Source organism: Mus caroli, chromosome 9, assembly GCF_900094665.2.
Source record: "Mus caroli chromosome 9, CAROLI_EIJ_v1.1, whole genome shotgun sequence".
Classification (NCBI taxonomy): domain Eukaryota; kingdom Metazoa; phylum Chordata; class Mammalia; order Rodentia; family Muridae; genus Mus; species Mus caroli.
In genome coordinates, this window is record NC_034578.1 from 66,597,003 (window position 1) to 66,619,260 (window position 22,258).

The 22,258-nt window shown below is 38.7% G+C and overlaps 1 protein-coding gene across 5 annotated transcripts in view; it reads left to right on the forward strand.

Annotated features, from left to right (window-relative positions):
• Ice2 (interactor of little elongation complex ELL subunit 2) overlaps positions 1–18,553 on the forward strand; it is a 34,213-nt gene extending 15,660 nt beyond the window's left edge. The window contains exons 10-16 of one of the 5 annotated variants that reach the window (XM_021171916.2): positions 807–1,830; positions 2,406–2,581; positions 7,115–7,244; positions 11,071–11,155; positions 12,291–12,341; positions 13,763–14,021; positions 17,528–18,553. In XM_021171916.2, coding sequence (XP_021027575.1) covers positions 807–1,830; positions 2,406–2,581; positions 7,115–7,244; positions 11,071–11,155; positions 12,291–12,341; positions 13,763–14,021; positions 17,528–17,656 — 1,854 coding nt within the window. In that variant the 3' untranslated portion in view covers positions 17,657–18,553. The other 4 variants (XM_029481542.1, XM_029481543.1, XM_029481544.1 and 1 more) reach the window with 4 other exon arrangements.
• The last annotated feature ends 3,705 nt before the right edge of the window (positions 18,554–22,258 follow it).

The following is a 22,258-nucleotide window of genomic DNA, read 5'->3' on the forward strand; positions in this document are numbered from 1 at the left end:
TTCCAAATTGTTTTATGGTTTATTTTTTTACATTTTAATTTTGGAATATATCCTGGTGGCAAGTGCATATCAAGAGATGAGAAGTGCTACAAAGAAACAAAGTAGATTAAGAAAGATAAAAGTCACAGAATGACTCTGCTAATGGGCCTTCCCATTGCCTAACAGCCATGAAGAAACTGTCCTGATCATCCAAGTTCAAGGTTCTCCCCCAGGGTATATGAAGTGAGCATACGTGAGAGAACTTTAGGTCTGGCATTTCACAATTTATTTTCCTGTGCTATTATACCTTGACTGTCTATGTGACCATTTTCAAGGAGAATACAAAATTAAGTACTTGAATGTAAGTTGTATACATTTTGGAGCTATTAGACTTGTCTTTCTGCTGTGTTGTATAAATATGAAGGTTGGGACATGTAGTGTGTGTATGCACATGTGGAATCCAGAGAGGTCAACACTGAGCATCTTTCTTTATTACTCGCCACCTTAGTTTTTGAAATATACTCTCTCACTGACCCGGAGGGTAACCTTTTCAGCTGAATTGGCTGGCTAGCAAGTCCCTGGGATCTTCCTTCACCGTGCTCCCTCCTCTGCTAGAACACTGGGATTACTGGCACACATCACCATGTCTGGCTTTTGCTTGGGTGCTGGAGATAGAGACTCAGTTCCTATGCTTGCATAGAAATCCTTTTACTCACGGAGACATCTTTCTACTTTTAAAAACATGAACTATGATGTTATTGATAAGGGCATTAAGTAACTATGACCTGACTTTTCCCTAATAATGTATCAATATATTTTCTTCCAAGATGCCCACTGAAGCTAGTGAGTGCCGGAAAATTGAAACTCTGGAAAATTTGGATATGGACTTTGATGGTGATGTCACAGAACTTGAAACCTTTGGAGTAACTACTACTAGTCCACCTAGGTCACCAAGTTCAGAAAGTGACTCCTCTGCACCCCTCATGACAGATGTCCACGCAGTCCCCAAAATAGCAGCTGTGCCTGTGGCACCAGCTACGCCTGTGGCACCCACTATGCCTGTGGCACCAGCTATGCCTGTGGCACCCACTATGCCTGTGGCACCAGCTACACCTGAGGCATCAGCTACACCTAACATTACTGATGATTCTAGAAGTTTATGTCAGATTCTGATGAAACAATTACAGAAGGAGAAACAGCTATTCTCTGGTGTGGAAAGTGGTCCTGAAGGGTGCAAAAATAAAGATGATCAAGGACTTGAACCATGTGGTGAAGAGGTTCTCAGTGCCAATGCAAAATCTCTAACACAAGATAATGAAGTCCACAGAACTGAGGGAATTTCTAAGGAAAGTGACGTAGGTGTGCTGTGTACCAATGATGAAAGACAGGGTGATCAGGGGAATGCAAACAATCCTAACAACACAGCTACTGCATCAGAAGCAGCTGAAAGTGAGAAAGGGATTCCTTGTGGCAGTGATACAGATGAGGACTGCTTAATCATTGATACAGAGAGTAGAAGTTGTGATGGAAAGACAGCTGATTTAGGTTCTAGGCCAAATTCTTCAGCACAGGCTTCTGCGGGGAACCAGGCCGCTACTACTGTTTCTGAGGAATCTTGTGTTTTAAAGAAACCTATCAAAAGAGTCTACAAAAAATTTGATCCAGTTGGAGAAATTCTAAAAATGCAGGATGAGCTTTTAAAACCAGTTTCCAGGAAAGTACCTGAGTTGCCCTTGACTAATTCAGAAGAATGTAAACAGCCGCCTGCTTCTGAGCAACCCTCTGCTGCTTTGGATGCCACTACCTGGCCAAAATCCAGTTGGCCCTCTGCGTTTCAGAAGCCTAAAGGACGTAAGTGAATATCGAGAACTTACCAGTTTGTCTCTTGCTTTTCTTTAACTTTTCTTTCTTCTTTCATACTATTATAACCCATTTTATAATTTTTACCTAGTCACTAACATTTTATTTCAGTCTGTTGATCACTTTGTATGAAATATGTCCTCTTTGTATATCTATCCAACTTATTTATGTGCTATAATCTGTTTACTTGGCATATACCTGGGCTACTAAGTTTATGGAGGGGATCGCAGTCATTGGCCTACCCAGACATTCTGTCTGCTCTGTAGTGGACTACAGAAGGAGTGTGACAGTGCTCCTCATTCCTCCTGGCTTGGGACTAGTGGGGCCTTTAAAGTTCTTCCTTCTCAATGCTTATCACCCTGATGCATGTTTTGCCCAGTGCTCGTGGAGGTATTTGTGAAAAGAACCTTAAAGCTCTGGTTGACAGCTTTCTGAGGCAATGTCTGTAAGTAAATATGGCCCAAGGTGGAGAATTGACAGTCACAATTATTGAGTTGCTATAGCCCAGATTACAATGCATAAAGGGGTTGCATACTTTTAAATGGTAATGAGGAGTGTTTTTCAAGGATTGCCATATGAACTTCAAGACTATGTGGAAGATAGATCAGAGTATACAGCTCCTCAAGAAGGAAACTTTGTCTACAAGTTGTTCAGCCTACAAGACCTGCTGGTACTTGTGCGGTGCAGCGTCCAGAGGGTAGAGACGAGACCACGCTCCAAAAAACGGAAGAAGATCAGAAGAGTAAGTTATCTGACAGTTGTGATGTGGCAATGCGAGTGATAATACCAAATGCTAAATATGGCATTCTAACAAAATTTGATTTTAAATTACTGACCACTCCTATAATATTTCTGGGTAAACTTCTTTTAGTAAGATGTTGAAATCAGTTTTAATAAGATACACACTCCATCATCATAAATGCTAGTAATTGCCTTGACTAGTACATAAAAACTCTAGGGAAAATGTCATTTAGATTGATTTGACCAGACTAACACTCCTATCTGTGTATGACTTTGCATTTTCTTGTCACCTATGAGCCCTTTCTTTACCCTGAGACATTTCTCAACATCTTTTAGAAACTTTAAGAGTCCTGGAGTTTAAGGCTGCTGGGGCACCAGTTTGGCTCCTTTTGGAGTGTGATATAAAGTCTCCTCAGAAAATGAAGCAAATGATTGTTACAGCTTTCCCAGTATCCCTTCTGCAACTGAGCTTCTCTTAGATCACTTGACACTCTCCACGTGACTTCTGGAGTCTGGGAAATAAAGAGAAGCATGTTTTAATTGGTTGCTAAGAAGTAGAAGTACTGAAGTGTCTTTTATTGTTTCTTAAAAGCATTCTTTTTTTGAAATGTTCATTTATTAAGAGAGGGTATGTGTTTGTACATGCATACACATACATGTATGCACATACATGTGTGAATGGAGGTGTGGAGGTCAGAGACAACTTCTGGAAATTGGTTCTCTTCTTCTGCCATGTGAGTTCCTAGGATAGAGCTCTGGTCATGAGCTTGGTGGGAAGCAGCTGACACACTGACACATTGAGCCATTTCACCAGGTCAAGACAATGTCTTAAATTGTATTCTTTTTGTAAGCTTTTTCATTATTTTCTTTTATGTACTTTGGTGTTTTCCCTGCATGACCCTGTGTACCACATCTGAGTACCTGTTGTCTGAAGATTCCAGAAGAGGGACTTAGGTCCCTTGGAACTAGAGTTACAGACATTTATGAGCTATAATATGAGTTCTGGAAATCAAACCTGGATTCTAGAGCAGCAGCCAGTGCTCTTAACTGCTGAACAATCTATCCCCTTTGTGTGTGTGTGTGTGTTTTAATTTTTATTTTTATACTTATTTTGTGCTCTCATTTTTTTGTAGGCAACCTCATTTCACATTCTACCTTGTGAATCTGTACCACTTTGTCTTCTTATTTATATGTTCAAAATACTGTTGATGCCAGTATCTCCTAAATAAAAATAGCACAGGGAAACTTTGGACACCAGTTTAATTATTGACCAGTATAACTTGGTAGGATCATTGTAATTCTCTCAAAAAGTAAAATTTATAAATATCAAGCTATAACCATCTAGGAAAAATTATTTATCAAGATGTCAAAATAATTGAGCCCCAAAGAATATCTAAATAGAAGTCATATTTCTGACTGTCAAACTCAGAGTAAAGCTTGAAAGCTTTGCTGGAATGCTTGCCCCTTGTATTGTTGTCCTTTATGTGCTGGGTTAGCACACATGGTATGATTTCCGTACTGTAACGTATACCCCTTGGACTTGTGCCCCACTTTTCTCTCTTTCTGAAATGTTAGCAACACAGAAACTCAATAAAGAGATGAGAAAACTTGAGGGGTTGGAAGGCTAAGAATCTTTGTAAGGAATCCATACTAGTTTGAAAAACTTTAAGATATTGCCATTTAAGAGTGTATCTTTGCAGTATTTCCTTCATGAGAACCAGCTTGTTTAGACAAGGTTTTCAGGTTTGCACAATTCCTGATGTTCAAAACTATCATCTCTGATTTTTTTCCTTCCCTCTGCAGTTTTATTTTGTTGATATCTTCCTCAACAAAACTCTGCACTTGGGGGGCTGAGGCAGGAGTATTGTCAGCAATTGAGGCCAGCTACTCTACATGCTAAGTTCCAGGCCAGAGTAATAAGTCCCTGTCTCAAAAAACAAAACAAAACAAAAACAAAAAACTAACAACAACAAAAAAGCCAGCAACACCTGTGCTTATAAAAGCTCTTGTTTGAAGAGAACTTAAAGACAACCAGTTTGAGAGAACAGAAGTGAAGAGGCTGATGTGGACTAAGGCAAAACTGAAGCTTACACATTCTGTGTAGAACTGTGAATTCCAGGCCACCTAACCGCTAAGTAGCTAGTAGCTCTTGACTGCCAGTTAACCATATATCCTGGGTGCTGCATTTTAAAATGGTTAACAATTTCAGATCCAGTTATTGAAATTTTAGGTTGGCATCCTAGGTCTTGAGGAAAAAAAGACTTCTTAAAGATGCAATATGTTAAGAAGAATAGAAGTTACTCAGTGGTACTGAGAAGACTAAATGTGAACTATCTGTTTAGGAACAGACATAGGATTTAAGAGGTTTATGTAAAAACTGGCAAACAGATGCAAGAAAAGCTTTCACCTAGGCAGCATAGACTACAGCTGCCCTTCTGGGGAAATGGGAAACTTTTACATCACAAATCTTGATGCAAATTGAGATTTGCACTTCAATTGTAGATACTAAGGAGAGAGAAAACATTCAGGCCCTTCCCCTGACTTCCTGGAGATGGCAGTAGAATGCATATAGAAGTAAAGTAAATCTAAGACTTGGTTTTATATCAAAGTGAAGCACACTGCTCTCAAATATACATATACATACACACATATATATATATATATATATATATATGTATATATATATATATATACACATACATACATATATACACACATACAAGTTACATATATATATATATGTGTGTGTGTATATATATGTGTGTGTGTGTGTGTGTGTCTTGAAGATTACTTTCCATGTGTAAATAATAATATAATCCAATTAAGATCCAGAAAGATAATCATCTTTGCTTTGCATCATCTGTTCTGTTCTATTTCTGCTGTAATCAACCATCTCACTGAACACATTTCTTAGCTCTCTGACATGAGGCTTGAGATTTTTGTTTAGGTTTTGATTGTACGTATGTAAGTGGCATATGATCACTCGTGTGCCATGAAACGTGTGGAGATGAGAGGACAATACTAGAGTCTGTTCTCACTATATATATTTTGTGTGGATTCAGATTATTAGGTTTTTCAGCAGTTTATCTGCTGGGCCGTCAGTGGCCCAAATTTCTCAGCATTCTGGAGATGGAATAGAAAATGGAAATTTTGTCTCTAGGTTCTATTTGCTTTAAAGTTGGGAGGCCTAATCATATTTACCATTTGTTTGCTACAGAATTATTATATGATACAATGATTTTAATCCAATAACAATTTTTTTTAATTGATAAGCCACTTTGCGATCTTTACTGCAGGTGCAAACTATGGTCCTTAGAACTACAACTTCTAAAAAATGGAAAGCCTTAGGCACCACCTACGTCTACATTTGAGCAGGCTCACCAGGTTATTACATGCATTACATTATAGGGATATACCATTCAACATCTTACAGACATCAGTAGTCACACAAACCACACCATTCTGTGTGCTGATGGCTGAAATGCTGTTTGAATTTTTCTTAGCATCACTGGTGTGCGAAAGACGCTAAACCACATTAGGAAAGCCAGAAACTGAGAAACAATGATTAAATGTTTTTAGATCTGTGAAAGAAAGTACCTAAAGTGCTAACTAGCCAAGTCACTTGAGTAGGTACTGTAAACCTTGTTTCTTTTGTAGCAGTGAATGGAGAATCCTGTTGGGAGTAGAATTTTCAGGCTGGGGATGTATCATAGCTCAGTAGTAGAGCACTTGTGTAGCATGCACATGACCTTGGGTTTAATGTCCAGCACCATTAGAAAGAATTAAGTTTTCATTGGCAGAAAACACATCTGCTACAGTATTCTGCAAGAAGGTACTTGCTTGCACATTCTCCCTTATACCAGTAATGGGCATAGTCATCTTGCTCCATCTACTTGATATCCTGACCAGGAAGCTCTAAATGGATGATTTGTCACATGCTTAGTGCTTGGAATAAAGTATTTTGTGTTGTAAATTTAGTAATATCCACAGTTGTTCTTGACGGTTATTAATGCTCATTCTTAGAAAACCAGCTGCTCAGGAATTTGAGTGGCTAATGTCTAAAGAGGGGAGGGTCCTTTCTCTTTTCTTTTGAGAATTATTAGTATATGTTAGTTATTGCCTTCTAGCATTTAGCTTTGGGCCTATGAACAATTGTATGTACCAGGCTCTGTTCCAAAGAATCTGCTGTGAATCACATTCGCTGGCAGGGAGTGTGCCTGTTTATATTGGTGATGAGGGCGATGGTTAGTGATCCCTTGTCCATCCTCTGCTTCCTGAATCCATCCCTCGGAGGCAAATGTAGCCATATCTTCCTTCCCAAATCCTACACTATGCAAAATAAAGTTAAATTTCCTGCAAGCACTCAAAAGTTACTGGCTATATAGGCAAATGTATTTTCTTTGGAAAGCAAACTTTGTTTTTGTTTGGGTTTTGATTTATTGTATGTATTTATGATTTGGGGGCACTTGTGTACCATGGAATGTGTGTGGAGATCAGATTTAGAGCTTTGACAAAATGCAATTTTGCATTGCAGCAATTTCCAGTTTACGTGCTACCAAAAGTAGAGTATCAAGGTTGTTATGGAGTTGAAGCTCTGACTGAAAGCGAGCTCTGTCGCTTCTGGACTGAAAGTTTATTGCATTCCAACTGCTCGTTTTATGTTGGTGAGTCTATAGGAGTCCTCTCCCCTTTGTAACTCTCTTTAAGTGCTTACCTTTGAATTCAGCTTTACATACTTCCATTTTGTACTTCTTTGTTTTCCATTCTCTGCTTACGCTGACTCTAGTTAAGCAGTGACAGAGAGTAGTAGTGAGCTAGTAAATCGATTAACACATATTTTGTGATTTTCTTATAATGGCATTCATTGTCTTAGGATTCTCATCTTGAAACAGCATTTGACTTTATTTTGGTTTTGAAGTTTTGAGCAGAAGGAAATTAGCAGGACTCTGAAAGATGTTGCCAGGGTTCTTGTATGGTTAACGTGCTTCACTTGACAAGTTAATGCTCCCATTATTCATTCTGTTCCTTCACATTGGAATGTTACACGATGAACATCTCTGTCATCTCTTGTCTTGGTCTCTATACCAGTACAAGGTAATATTGATTGATCTGTCTGCCCTACTAGCTCCCATCTCCCCCGTCTTCTCCTTCTTTTGATCTCTAAATGTGTTCTTTCACTTGCCCTTTGTTACCCCTACATCATTATTCTTTCTTAGGCCATCACTTTTTTCTATTAGTAAGTAGTTTGAGGTTGGAGCCTGGTAGAGCTTTGTATTCCTAGTACAGAGCATAGGCATTTTCTTGCCTGATCTAGAAACAGTGATTATTTATTTGAAAATTTGCCCTCCATTCTGAGTAATGAGTATTTTGGGGGAGTTCTTATTGTTGTTGTTGTTGTTGTTTTTTTATATAGCATCTGGATGGCCTCAAATGCCCAATCCTGCCTCAGCCTCCCAAGTGCTGAAATGAGTGCTGTACTGCCATACCTGGTTAATGTTTTAGCGCTGGTCCTAGAGTATCTGATTGAGTGGTCTAGAATGGGATCTGGGTCTTCATGCTCCTAACCCGCTCTCAGATAATAATGCTGCTAATCTGGGGCACTCTGAAATCCACCATAGCTCATAGTCTTCGGTGCATGAAACACATTTGCTTTCTGTTTGCTTACCTGCTTCACTATTTATAAATATGCTCAACTCCTTCTCTAGATTAGTGTCTCTTGCGCCTTAAAAACTTTGAGATGTTCCTTTAAGAAAATCTGTAGTCTCATCACAACTTCTCTATCTGCTGTCCAGTGTTATGATGTTTATCAAATCTATAGAGGTGACATTCAGTCAGTCCTCACTTTACGCAATTCTTATAAGCACGACCTTCAGTTATGACAGTATATTAAGAGTAGAAGTTGCATATAAACCTTACTGCCAGCTCTGCAGTCCACTAATTATGAAGTAGATTACAGACACACATGATCAGTGACTACCTACATCCCTTCTTTCAGTCTGTGAAAGAGGTCGCTGTGTACTTCTTACCAGTTTGTATACAGAAATCAAATATGTGGTGTGGTACCTCCTTGTCTCCCAGTGATCAATTGTTTGAGATTTTATGAAAATAGATAATGAAAACAAGGAATTGGCCAGCAATGAGTAAGTGGGGGGAACACAAAAGGTAGTAGTGCCAGAAGTGAAATTGTAATCAAACTTGCATGGTGGAGCTGTAGAAAAAAAAATAGCTGGCTCGGAATGTTAACACTACCACTGCTCAGACTCTTTAAGCGCTGCCACAGAGACTTGGTGAAGGCTAACTACCTAATGATGTAAACGAGAGCCGTACTGTTACATGAAAGACAGGTAACACCAGCATAAGGCTTTAATTAAAGGAACTCTTGGGCAGAGTATAGGAGTTGAGGAGTTGATCTTAACTTAGATGAGAGTATGCCAGTTGCCACAGTGGGGAAAGACACTTCTCTATCAGGAGCTGTCTAAGAAGGCAGTGAGCACTGTTCACACTACTCTTGGTAAGACTTTTTGAAAATGTTATATTGTGCTGGTTTTGATGTTTTAAATTGCAGTGTACTAAATGCATATTTTTTTATATTTCATTCCTCTAAATACAGTTGATGGAGACTTTGGTAAAACATGTAAAAATAGTGAAATAATTGTAAATTTTCTCATTTATTACCAAAATACATTATTTCTGCTTGTATGATCATTTTTATAAACATATACTGCATTTAAAGCTAGGAACACTTATATGCATTATGTGTAAATAATTCACAAACATAGAGGCTTCATTTTTGTTACCTAAAGCAATGCCTCCCAAGTGTAACTCATCTTAAAGTGTGATCAAAAAGAGATTGGTTGTTACTGAAGGACAGTGGCCAGAGATTTCAGCTTCGCAAATCTGGCTCAAGTACCCCAAGGCTGAGGAGACAAGTATCTCAGGCTCTAATAGAACTCACGTGGACTGGCAGGTTAGAAAGCTCCACTGTTGAGAGCTGTAGCTTCCTTGAGGAAGTAGGCCTTCATAGCACTTGGTACAGGATTCCCTGTCTAGTTAGTTCTTTGATAGACTGTATTTGCTGGATACTATACTACATACTTTTATGTTGAAATATTTTTAAGGTAAGTTCTATTAGTAGTCTCAGGTTTATTAAACATCCAAAAATACATTTTTTGCACTTAATATCCTCTATTTATAGCTGTTAAACCATTAAAATGTGTCTTTATTATTAGGAATGTCACATATAATGAGCATTAGAGATGGAGAGGTGAAACTTAAGTTGGCTTAAGAAATAACAAATGACTGTGAGAACAAACAGATATGTTGTCTGGGTGGGAAGACGTCTTGTAAAAATGTTTCTAATTAACTTCTTTGAGCATAAAGCAAATGAGATTAAAGTAGGCTAGATATGGAAAGGAGGTAATAAACTATATGCAATTTTTGTAGTCCTAATGACTGATACCTACTTTCTAAGCAATTTCTTTTGACAATAAAATATTAGGAGTTAAAAATATAAGTAAAATCTAAAACATAAAAATATAAATAAGCCTAAAGCATTATTTCCCGCATTGGTGGGTGTAACTCTTCTTTTTTTTAAAAAGATTTATTCACTTATGTGTATGAGTACACTGTCTTCATGCACACCATGTGGTTGCTGGGAATTAAGCTCAGAACCTCTGGAAGAACAGTAAGTGCTCTTAGCCACTGAGCCTTCACTCCAGCCCCCTGGGTGTTACTCTTACGCTGTGATGTTTTTAACCTTCCTACAATAGTAATAGCCCGGTTTTTCTGTTGACCCATGTGTATTACATTTGCCTCAGAATCTCCTCTGTCGCTTGGTATATATATCACAGCATCTCTGTGCATGCCTCTGCAAATTTTGTTTTAAAATGTACACATTACTTTCTTCAACAGAAATATCATTTTAAGAATATAATATTTTGGATTTTGTGGATTGTAGATTTATATCAGGCATACAAGAAAATAAGACTTTGAATAGATTGCTTTACCCACAGAGACCTTTATGATTGCTTTAATAAAAAATAGCTATATTTTTATAAGTTTCATAATAATGTGTCTTTGATACTTACAGAGCATCCCCTGTGCACAGCTTTGACTTTAATTGCTTGTTTATATGGCGAGCTCATGCCTCTCTTTACAACTTCATGGAGATGCAGCTTTAGTGAGAGCCAGGACCACCATAGCTGAGCAGGGTTTTCTCTTAAATGGGAGGTTAGGGTAATAATTCTCTTTGGAGTATATGGACATGTGCCAACTTTTATATATTTAACAAATATTTTACCATGAAACATACCATAATCTGTATGTCATTTTAAATTCAGGCTTACTTGATACCAGTGAAATATATCTCTCCTTTGAAATACAAAGTCCTTTTTAGTTGAACATCTTTATATAGAGAGCCGAGGTAACTTATTTTTTTATTATTTTATAAGCACAATGACTTGGGTCATTAAGTTTTGTATTTTCTTTTAGGGCATATTGATGCATTTACTTCAAAGCTTTTCATGCTAGAAGAAATCACTTCAGAAGAATTAAAAGAAAAACTTGCAGCACTCAAGTAAGGAAGTGCTTTGTGGCAGGCATTGAAAAGACTGGACTCATGTAATGTGATGGTGGCTTTTCCTGTACCTCTAAATAGTGGCAATGTTTGATTACTCTCTAGATCTTGAGGTCTCCTAACTCAGTTTACTTTGTTTCCATCTACAATGAAACATACTGCTAGCAACACCAGCCTTTCCACTTCATACACAGGAGGCTGGAGCCAGAGCATGTGCTGTAAAGTGCAGGGAAACACACATTTTAGCCCTGTGTAGAGAAGAGGAGGATGAGACAGCCACAGACTTTCAGCCCCCAGAACTATGTGACTGATTGGACAGCCTGACTTCTGAAATTTCTCCATCCTACCAAATGTTAGACATCAGAAGTAAATTAGTGGTCCTCAGAACTCGGAGTGCCTCATTGTGTGGGAAAAGCTTATGCAGATGATCTCATTCTATCACACAACTTGGCAGGAAAGGCTATGGTAGCATCATGGCCATTTCATACAGAGAAGCTGGGACTGGGAGTGGTTCATTCCAGCAGTGCTAAAGTCACCACTGTTAATGGCAAAGCTCCACTTGACACAGATTTGTGAAGGAACAGTCACACTTGAACCCTGCTTACACAAAAGTCCTCTGTCTAAGGATTGCTTTATATGTGTGCACAGAAAAGTCTTTCAGTACATTGCTAGCTAACCCCTTGCCTTACTTCTCTTAGTTAAAAAAAAAAAAATTTAAAGAGAAATAATAGTGGAAATCAGTTCGTATGTAGATGAGGCACCAGATAGCTAAAATGCAGTGTTTACTTTTCCTTTGGCTGGTCTGACCCCACTCTGCTACGTCTCTGTCATCACACATGCATAAAGTCAGTTTTCTTGGCAACTGATTACAGCTATTCTATATTTTAATTTTATTTGGGTATTTTTAAATTATATGATTATAACAGCTCTAACACAAAATACTTCATGAACATGAAAGAAAATTATGGAATTTGTGTCTCACCCCAGCGTCATCTACTTGCTGGTCCTTGTTTGGCACTAGTGGCTGCTGCTGCTGCCTTTGACTGTGAGCAATAGGCCACACGTTATTAGTGAGGTTATACTTCTAGGTTTGTTTTCAATTTAATTTTATATCAGTTTCTCTTCTGTTTAATAGGATTTCAAGTTTATTTAACATTCTCCAGCACATTCTAAAGAAATTATGTAGGTAAGTACTTTGGGATATTGGCATAGAAATTTTGATTTTCTTTGCTGGAAATTATTACAAGTTTGGATAATGTGCTGTTAGAAATAGATGAAAAAACTATAAGTGTAAAAAGTATCAAAGTTGAAAATTAAAAATAGGAGTGAAAGATAACATGATAGTGTCTGGCTATACTGAAATTGCAAATGTGTTTGTTTTGTTCATATTTCTCTCTGTCTCTCTCTCTCTCAAACACACTATACACATGTGCACACAGACACACAGACACACACAGAACATCTTGCTGTATAGCCCAGTTTGACCTCAAACTGTCAATCCTCTAAGATACATGAGTTTCATTGATTAGAAACTCAATATTAGAAATGTTATTTATTCTTTTTACCAAATAGTCATTTGCTTCCTTATATGAAATTGATGAGAGAGGGAAAAGCCTCCCTAGAAGCTAAGAATAATTCTCTGACCTCCTTTGTCAACACGAGTTACTTGCAGTTTGAAAGTGGTGAAAATGTAGCTCATTATATGTGTGGGCAACTCTGTCTAACTAAAGCTGATCATCTTCATTTTAATAATGTGGAAAAGAACTTTTCTCTTTATTTAGCTCTTTCACCTAGAGGTTATGTATTCTCAAGAAAACATAGCCCACTACCCATGTGCCTTTTCTTTATGGTGATACATTGAATCCCTTGAAGCTTTCCAGAAAGCAAAGAAAATGTAGTAGATTACATCAATTTTTGTGTTAGTAGAGGATTGTAAATGAGGCTCTGACTTGTGTGCAGACCAAAAAGCCAGATCTGTATTGAGCTATGTGCAGATCTACTATGTGCAGAACTGTAGGCAAATTGCTTAGCATCTCTCATATTAGCTTATGCCCAGTTGGAGTTAATCTCAAAAGCTGTGTGAAGGATTTAATATGGAACTGGGTGGTGGGTAGTATAACAGGTAGCTCATTAACACATAAGACTGCTGTGGTTCCTACATCTTCCCTGCATGTTCCCTTGCCTGTTTCTGACACTTTTGAGGTCCTGGACATGTCACATTCACTTTTGTGTCTCTAGTCTCTTACCTACTAGAAACAATATAAGTGTAGTGTTAAATGAATGAAAATGTATGGTTTGAGTATGTCATGGGTTAGAGAGTTAGATGGATTGTTTACCCATTAAATGATTGACATTTACAGATTGATAAAATGGTAAAAAGGAAATGATTAGATATGTTTGAATTTCAGAATAAAAACTTTGAATAGTTGCCTGGAGAGTATAAAGCAATTTTAAAGGCTTCTGAAATCTTTACTTTTGCTGGTCCTGAAATACTTTCCAAAGTGGTGTTCTCTTCCTGTGGCAGCTCAGTTTTGCTCTGTGGGGTTAGGAGAACATGATGAGATTGGCACCATAAACCTGTAAGTTGAGTCTCAGTGTTGGATGCAGCTTGCAGGAAGGGTCCTACTTGCTGTCTCACGCAGCAGAAGATTCTTCACTCCTGATCTACAAGACCTCAGATGGAAAAGTTACTAGAACAGCATATAATTTGCATAAGGCACATTGTGACCTTCCTGGCGTACCCTCCAGTCTCTCGGTTCCTTGGGTCCCACTAGATCCCAGTTACCTGTTACCATATCATATCCATCATGGACGAGTACCTTGCACTTTTCCACCTAAACCACTGCGCCCTGCAGCACAAGCAAAGGTAAGATCTGTTTTACAATTAAATGTTCTATTCTCTACTTGCTGTATGTGTGCATGCACGAGGCATCCAATGCCTGAGTGTTTGCCCAAAGCACACTTGTATTTCCTTAGTTACTATTTATGTATATCCTCTTCCATTATATAGTTGAGGCAACTTGTAAAAGAGTCCATATAGTAAAATTATGATATAATTAAAAATTGATTAGTAAGATAAAGAAATACTTAAAAGCAAGCACTAGTAATTAGTAAAGTGGCTTATTAAAAATACAGTAAAATATTAAGAGCGAAGTTATATTATGCTAAGTATTTTATAACAGGATTTATTGAATTATTATTAATGTTATACTCACTATAAAACCCTTCTAGAAATATCAGTTGAATAGCCTATTTAAACCTAGAGTTTGAAGATGTCCATCTACACTGTGCCTATCATGCCACCCATTCCTTGTCATGTCACTAGTTCAGTTTGAGCTTAGCCAAGGAAGGACGCTGCTGTCTGCAAATGAATCCAAATGTCTGTAAGCACAAATCCAGTGTGTTTTCCTGCCATGTTGCTAAACACCTTCTAGTCAGAATACTGAGGTCGTTCATCTCTGTCTGGTTTCCTGGGAGCTCCTCTAGAGCTCACACAAAGCTCACATGGAGCCCATATGTGTGTCTTGTGAACACTGTCTTCTTTTTCCCTTTCTCTGTTATGCCCAATTAGTCTGTGAATGTCTCCAACTACTTTTGAGAAAATAGCCTTCCTACAATTGCCAAGAGCATTTTAATTGTTGATACTGTTTGTATTGTTTACATTGGGTGGGGTTGTGTATGCTCTTCAGTTCTCCATCCAGTGTCACCGTTTGAGAAGATCATTCTATTTACTTGTCAGTATTTTGGTGCATGCCAAGCAGCCATCTACCTCATTCCTAGTGAGCTTAAGAAGAAATAGAAATGTGCCAAACTCGTTGAGAAACTGAGAGCATGGAGAAAGTTAGTTAACACTGTATTTACCTTCGGTTTCGGTGACTGTTTTTAGTTTATAAATATTCTAACTAGTGATTTTTATAATCTAAGGAAATTTCTTAAGTAACTTAAAAATAATAATTAGAAAAATGTTTTTGAAACCCTATATTCTAAAAAGACAGTTTTCTTTTAATTTAGAAACACTAATCATAGTCTGCCAACTGTAACATGTAATTCTGTATGGGGTGTTTTATTCCTTTTTGGTGAAAATGAGAGGTTTAATAACTTAGAACTGAACAACTTTAAGTTAAAGACAACTTTTTTTCTTTCTTTGTTTTCAAGATAGTGTTTCTCTGTGTAGCCCTGGCTGTCCTGGAACTCACTCTTTAAACTAGGCTGCCTCAAACTCAAAGAGATCTGCCTGCCTCTGCCTCCCGAATGAAGAAAACATACAAGGTGTTTTTAAAAGAAGTGAGTGTATAGACTAACTACAAATATTGAATGCTTATTATACCTGAGCATTTCTTGGAAGATTTAACTTTTTCAGTAGAGTAGTCAAATATGCAGTGTAACAAGAAAATTTTGATAGACAAGGAGAAATTCTGTGTGAACACATAAATACATTCTAACTATTCAACCATGTGTATTACTGAACAGTGTCCAGTACAGGGACAGATGCTCTTGAGATTTTCTGAGACCAGACTGTTGCATAGCCCAGCACTGGTGACATAGACAGTTAGATAACTAACATTCCCTAGGTGTGTTTTAAAAGTCAACAGAACCCCTTCCCCCACAGCTAGCCTATAGTAAATGTGTGCGTGCATCTCCTGGACACCCTGTTCTTCTTTTCTTTCTGTTATGCCCAGGCAGTAAACATCCTGAAGCCCTTTAAGAAATAGCTTTTCCTACAAATCTAAGGACTTTTTCATTGTTCATTTTGTTGTTGTTGGGTGTTGGTGTTCACATTGTATAAGACTGTGTACACTGTGCAGTTCTCCACCCTGATGTCACCTCCCTGCCTTCCTAGCCAGGCCATAGAAACAGGACTTTAATAATTCCAACCAAGCTCAGCACCTGTAGGATTCTAGTCTTAGCATATATGTAGAAAGATCAGAGCTTTCTTAAAACTGGGAAGTCAGAGCCTGTGTGAAGCATTTGTCTGCATCCCTTCTGGTGTAGCCTTGCCTTAGTGTGACCATCCATCCCAACTGCTCTCAAATGAGGTGTTTATCCTTGGACAGGGCTGCAGCCCTGAACTGTAACACATTTTCCAGTTGATCTGCATCTGCCTTCTACTACACCAAGAAGAGTTGGACTGCAGAGTCCCATCTGCTCCCCTTTTACCACTATAGGTTCTATAGTAGCCATTTACTGAACACAGTTTTCAGAATGTTTGCCTTCCTCAAAAACTCAATTAATGAATACCTTCAGGGAAAACGCCTGCTGAGTGGGCAAGTGACAGGCATCTTGAGAGTCAGCACTCACTGGCCGCTCATTGCTAGACCTGAGCATCAGAGACCAACAGACACACTGACTGAAGCGCTCAAGTTTGCCCCATTTCTAGTCATGTAATTTAAAAACAAACCAAAAGAGCTTAGGAAAGAGAAAGTAGAGATACTAGATTATGGTACATTCATAGTGAACCTCCATGCTGGCATTTTGTTCATTAGGCTAGACTGAGAGAGTGGGTTTGAATGTATCATAACCCTACCTTCCCATCTGTGGGATTGACTGCACGGGATGTACAGAAACACTTCTGGTGCGAGGTGGCAAGGGGATCTGAGGCAGCTACAGGCAGCTTTGTGGAAATGGTTGTGGGCTATATACAATTTTGGTCCTGTGTGAGGCCTCTAATTGGTCAGGAAGGTTATAGCATTTCCAAGTCTTCTCTTTAGGCAGGACTCTGGTTCTGGGCTGGGTACAAGTTGGAGCAGGCATGAAGAGGAGATGGGGTTCTCTCACCTGCTCTATCCTCTCTTCCTTTCTAGGCCTTTTCCTCCCCGTTCAGTTGGCATCCTCTTCTCCTTCCACCTCCAGTTTTCTCCTCCTCCGGTTTCTCCCCTTCTTTCCTTTCATATTTTTTATTCCTTCTTTTTTAGACTGCCTCTTCTCCCAACTTCTTTCCTTATCTCCTTGCCTTGCTCCATCTTATGTCTGGCCTCTCGTTTGTCTTTCCATCCCTTTGTATTTCCTCTCCCTGTCCTCACTTTCTCCTTCCTCTCTTGCCTTTCTACAAAATTTCACAGTGTTTCAAAGGCCTGGCCTTTCCTCATTTTCTAATTTCACATTTCAGCATCTTGTAAATGTAACAGCAGTTTACAGCTGAGCCCTGCTCCAGCTTTTTTCCTCATTGTTGCTAGAAATTTAATGTTTTTAAAACTGGGTCAGATCAAAAAACCAAAAAAAAAAAAAAAAAAAGATTAGCCATGTGGCTGGGACTTAAAAATTTACAAAAGGTCATTCCCATGTTGAGAGTCCCTGTGTAAATGATGCAGAGTGGCTTGTGTGCAGGCAAGTTGTGAATGTATTAAGTTATTCTGCTCTTGCTTCATCTCTAAGGTTGGTGGGACAAGAATGCCTACCCGTAACCACAAGAATCCTGTCTCCATGGAAACCAAAAGCAGTCGCCTGCCTGTTCAGCAAGTTGAAAATGAAGGAGTGGCTCGGAATAAAAGGAAAATAATGTAAGGGCTGGACCATAGAAAATGAAGTTTCAGAAAACCCAGTTATAACAGTGTTTAATGTTGAACTTTAAGGGGAAACATACCCAGAAGATCAGCGAGTGAGAAAAGTGTTTCCCCTCGCTATCCTGGAGTTCTTACAAAGTGCCTTGGAAACCTACTGACTGCAGGAATGGTGGTGACAGCAGGAGTTAGTCACTCCTCAGCACTGGTGCACGGAGAATGTAGAATGCTCCATTAGCATGGCAGCAAACTGAATAAGAAAAATATTTTTATAGCATTCTTTTCTAAAGATCATAGGTAGGAAAACCACTTGCTGATTTAGGAACTGTCATGTATTATGTTATCAATTTGATTATATTGCCACTCAAATGAGACTGGCCCAATAGTTAAATATTGCCAATGTTAGAAACAGCTCTGTGCATTGTTTATGACCTATTTTTGTCAGTATTAAAACTGCTGTTGATGTTTGAAAACCTGTTGAAATTCCTTTGTGGACCCCGAAAGTGAAAACAAGAAAGATCCTCATCTCTGAAAAGTGGCAAATTAATATTTTCTTACTAGGCAACCACCCTTGTGTTTTATAAAAACAAAAAACATTCTGTGGTGTGACAGCTTTGGTGGCAATATCTCTACTACTTTGCACAAATTCCATGTAAATGTGGTAAAATACTACCCAAAGCAGAAATAACCATGAGGATGCAGGAAAAAAAACAAAAACAAAAACACTTGATGATCCTATCAGACATGGTGAAGGTGCCATTAAACCTAAGATTGTTTCTTCTCATGTATTGTGGTTAATTCAGAAAGCAGCATCAGCAGTGGGTTTGGCCAGTTTGCATTTGAGGGGACAGAATATGTTTACTTTTTGTTACCTGTTTTTTAATAAACACTAAAAGCTTCAGAAATGTGTTTGTCATTTCAGAAATACAAGCTTTGTCATCAATGGCAATTTTCATGTTGTTCTTTAGAAGGTGTGTGTGTGCGCATGTGTGCGTGTGTGTGTTTTCTATGTCAATATAAAAAATTATACCCAAAAATTGGAGTCTAAAGAAGTGGCTTATTGCAGAGGACCCAGGTTTGATTCCCAATCACTTGGGTGCCGACAACCATCTGTACCTGGAGTTCCAGGGGACCAGATGACCTATTTTCTGGCTTCTGTGGGCACTGCATCTATGTGGTGCACTTACATACAAACAAAACATTCATACACATAAAATTTACTTTAAAAGAGGAAGACCTGGGCCTAGAGAGGTGGCTCAGCGGTTAAGAGCACTGATTGCTCTTCTGAAGGTCCTGAGTTCAATTCCCAGCAACCACATGGTGGCTCACAACCATCCGTAACAAGATCTGGCACCCTCTTCTGGAGTGTCTGAAGACAGCTATAGTGTACTTACATATAATAAATAAATAAATCATAAAAAAAAGAAAGAAAAAAGTTAGACCCAAAATCCTTTAAAATAATTTGTTGAAATTCTTTTCACAATCAAGTTTTCTTTTGCATTGATTTTCTTGAGAGGTTGGTTACCTAAATTATTAGTACATACAGATTTTTGTTTTGATTTTTGAGACGGGGTCTGTACATAGTCCTGTCCTGTAACTCAAAGAACTCCACCTGCCTCTGCCTCCTGAGTGCTGGGATTAAAACATCCAATTACTATATAATTTTTTTCCATGAGTGCACTGTAGCTGTCTTCAGACACACCAGAAGGGAGCATCGGGTCCCTGTACACATGGTTGTGAGTTGCCATGAGGTTGCTGGGAATTGAACTCGAGGCCTCTGGAAGAGCAGTCCGTGCTCTTGCCTGCTTTGCCGTTTCTCCAGCCCCTACTGTAAAAGGTTTAATGTAGCATTTCCTCAGCCTACCAGTCTCCTTTTAAAGCCCTTCACCTTCCCCCTAAACTTTGTCACATATGTCCAAATCCAGAAATAGTTGTGACTCATTTGTCATTCAGTTTAGGGGTGTGACAGTAGAAGATCCCTTCGAAATTAGCTCTATCCCAAAGATGGACAGTACTTGCTGCAGTCTGCATATCAGAGGCTTCCACTTTCTACATGTGACCAAACCTCTGGACAACTCTGATCAAGAAGAGCTGCTTTTCCACTTAAGCTTAGCAAAGGCTCTTTTTAAACACATATTTAGTGTCCATTGTTGTTCTACATTGCTGCAAATATGAAGGGATTTGTAAGCAAGGAAGTAATGTTGATAATACTATAGCAACATTTTTACTGTTTGGGTTTTTTGTTGTTGTTGTTGTTTTTGTTGTTTTGTTTTGTTTTACTCCAAGCTGGGAATTAGGTAGAGTATTCACCTACCATGCCTGTGACAAAAAGTTCTGTCTAGATACATAGGGGAAAAATGAGATATTACAATATTGTAAGCCTAAACCTGGCTCATTTGTTCTTTTATGTGAGTGTATAATTAATATAAAAGTCTTAGAAAACAAGTAAAAGAATTTGACTACAGCTTTGTATCATGACACATCCACTAAGTCACCATTATTGTCCTGTTACATTCAGACCTCAGAGTATTGTTCACTTCACAGTAGACAATAAACTCTTGAGGGAAGGAAGCATATTTGCTCATCATTAGATAATAGGGTAGTGTAGTATAGTTACCATGCTCAGGAGGTGTGTGTTTCATTACAGAATGGATAAATAAGTAGATATCAAGGATATATGGTTACATGAGCCTGTCCCAAATCAGATTTTTCTTTTCCTTGTAGGTATACATTCTAGTAGAATTTCTGTGGTGAGTGCTCTGATCAAGTACATGTTAAAAGTCACCTTGGGTGGGGGTATATAGCTCAGCAGTAGAGAGCTAGCACGAGAGCCTGAGTTCCATCCTTACAACTACAAAAAAGAAGAAAAAGCCATCCATGCAACCACGTCCTGATAACTAAGGAGGGTGTTTCTGATGTAACGCTTCAGCTGACTGCTTTCTGTCTGGTTGCTGTTGTCTCTAATGCATAGGAGTTAGAGAAGTAAAGCTGCAGACTCAAAGGTCACAGTTGGCTGAAACGCAGGCTGTGCACATGGAGACGACCAAGGAAACGGGATCCCAGCCCACACAACTCGGAAACCAGTAGTGAATTTAACCAAATAAATAGTACCATCAGGGCTCTTGTCAGCATTAGTGTACAGAGTGCACTGGCTAAAGGTTGGATATTAGGAGGTAGGATTTGAAAATGGGAAAGGTCCAGAGTTAATAAGTCAGCACTGTCAATCAGCTATAGCCTACCCAGAAGCACCTGTAGTGCTGGGAGAATGATGGGGTTATTCACTGGGAAAAAAAAAAAAAAAATAGAAGTGTGGTTAAGGAAGAAAGCACATTGGGAGTGTTTGCTATAACCATTTCTACTCCCTGGCTTCTGGGTTTGGACACTATGGTTGCTGAGTGTTAAGTTACCTAATACACCATATTTAAATGACAGATACTGTCTCCTAGTCTTAGTGAATTGGAGTCCAGGTGCAGCCCAGCTTACTGCCCCAAGCTCATGAGCTGTAATTGCAGTCATGCTGTTGACTGGAGACATCCACTTCCTCCAAGCCAAGGTTCACACAGATGTGTGTAGGTGGGCCTTAAATCTAATCAGACAGTAATTGGTTATTTCTATACCATTTGTGCCACTGTTGCACCAGGGAGTTACTATGGTAGCTCACAAGTATGAATCTATTTTTAAATGACCATACATGCCATGTACACATTTAGGGGTGTAAAAGAGACTTAGTGCATGGGGTGGGGGGTGGCCATTCTTAAAGGAGCCATCTCAGCAGCTGGGCTACACAACAGGACCCTGATATCAGTTACTATCAACACATTAAACTGAGGTAGTAATGACTTGTATCTTAAAGAGTTGTATTCAAGCTAGAAGGGACATCAATACAGATTTCAGAGTCACTGGCATATCCATGGTGATTGAAATTGGAGCAAAGGGCAAGATGGATCAGCAAAAATGAATAAGAAAAAGGATACCAGGGGAAACTGGACATTTTAGTTGTACCAGAAAATTCCCAGAAAGTTGTGGGGACAAATCAGAAGGACACAGGGCTAGTTGAAAAGGAGTCCCAGGTCCAAGAAAATTTAAACGTTAAATGACTATAGTAATCATCGGCAATCCTCTGAGTTAAATAGTAATTCAAGAGTCTATACTGATCATAAATGAATAAACAAGAAGGAGGGGACTGTTCAGTTCTACAGAAGGCCAAACAGCCAATGGAATGACAGAATTAGAAAAGACACCCATTTGTAAGCACTAAAGTAACAATTACTTAGCAGTCAGCAGTTAAAGTTAGCAAGAGGGTTTTTTTTTTTTTTTTTACATCTCCAACAGATTTATTTTTAAAGGAATGAGCTAAGGGAGAAAAAATGGGGGTACAGGAGTATGGACTAGAAAATAAATACAAATGTAAGCTGTTTTACTAATTTTATGATCACAAACTTGTACAGAGAGCAATGCCCTGTACAGAACACACCAGATTCAAACGGGGCGTTCCCTTAGCAAGGCTGAAGACTCAGTCTCTGGCATTTGGAACTTAGGATGCTGTCCTTGCTTTGGGGTGATCGCTGAGTGTTTGGCACTGATCATGCTTTTTTTTTTTTTTTTG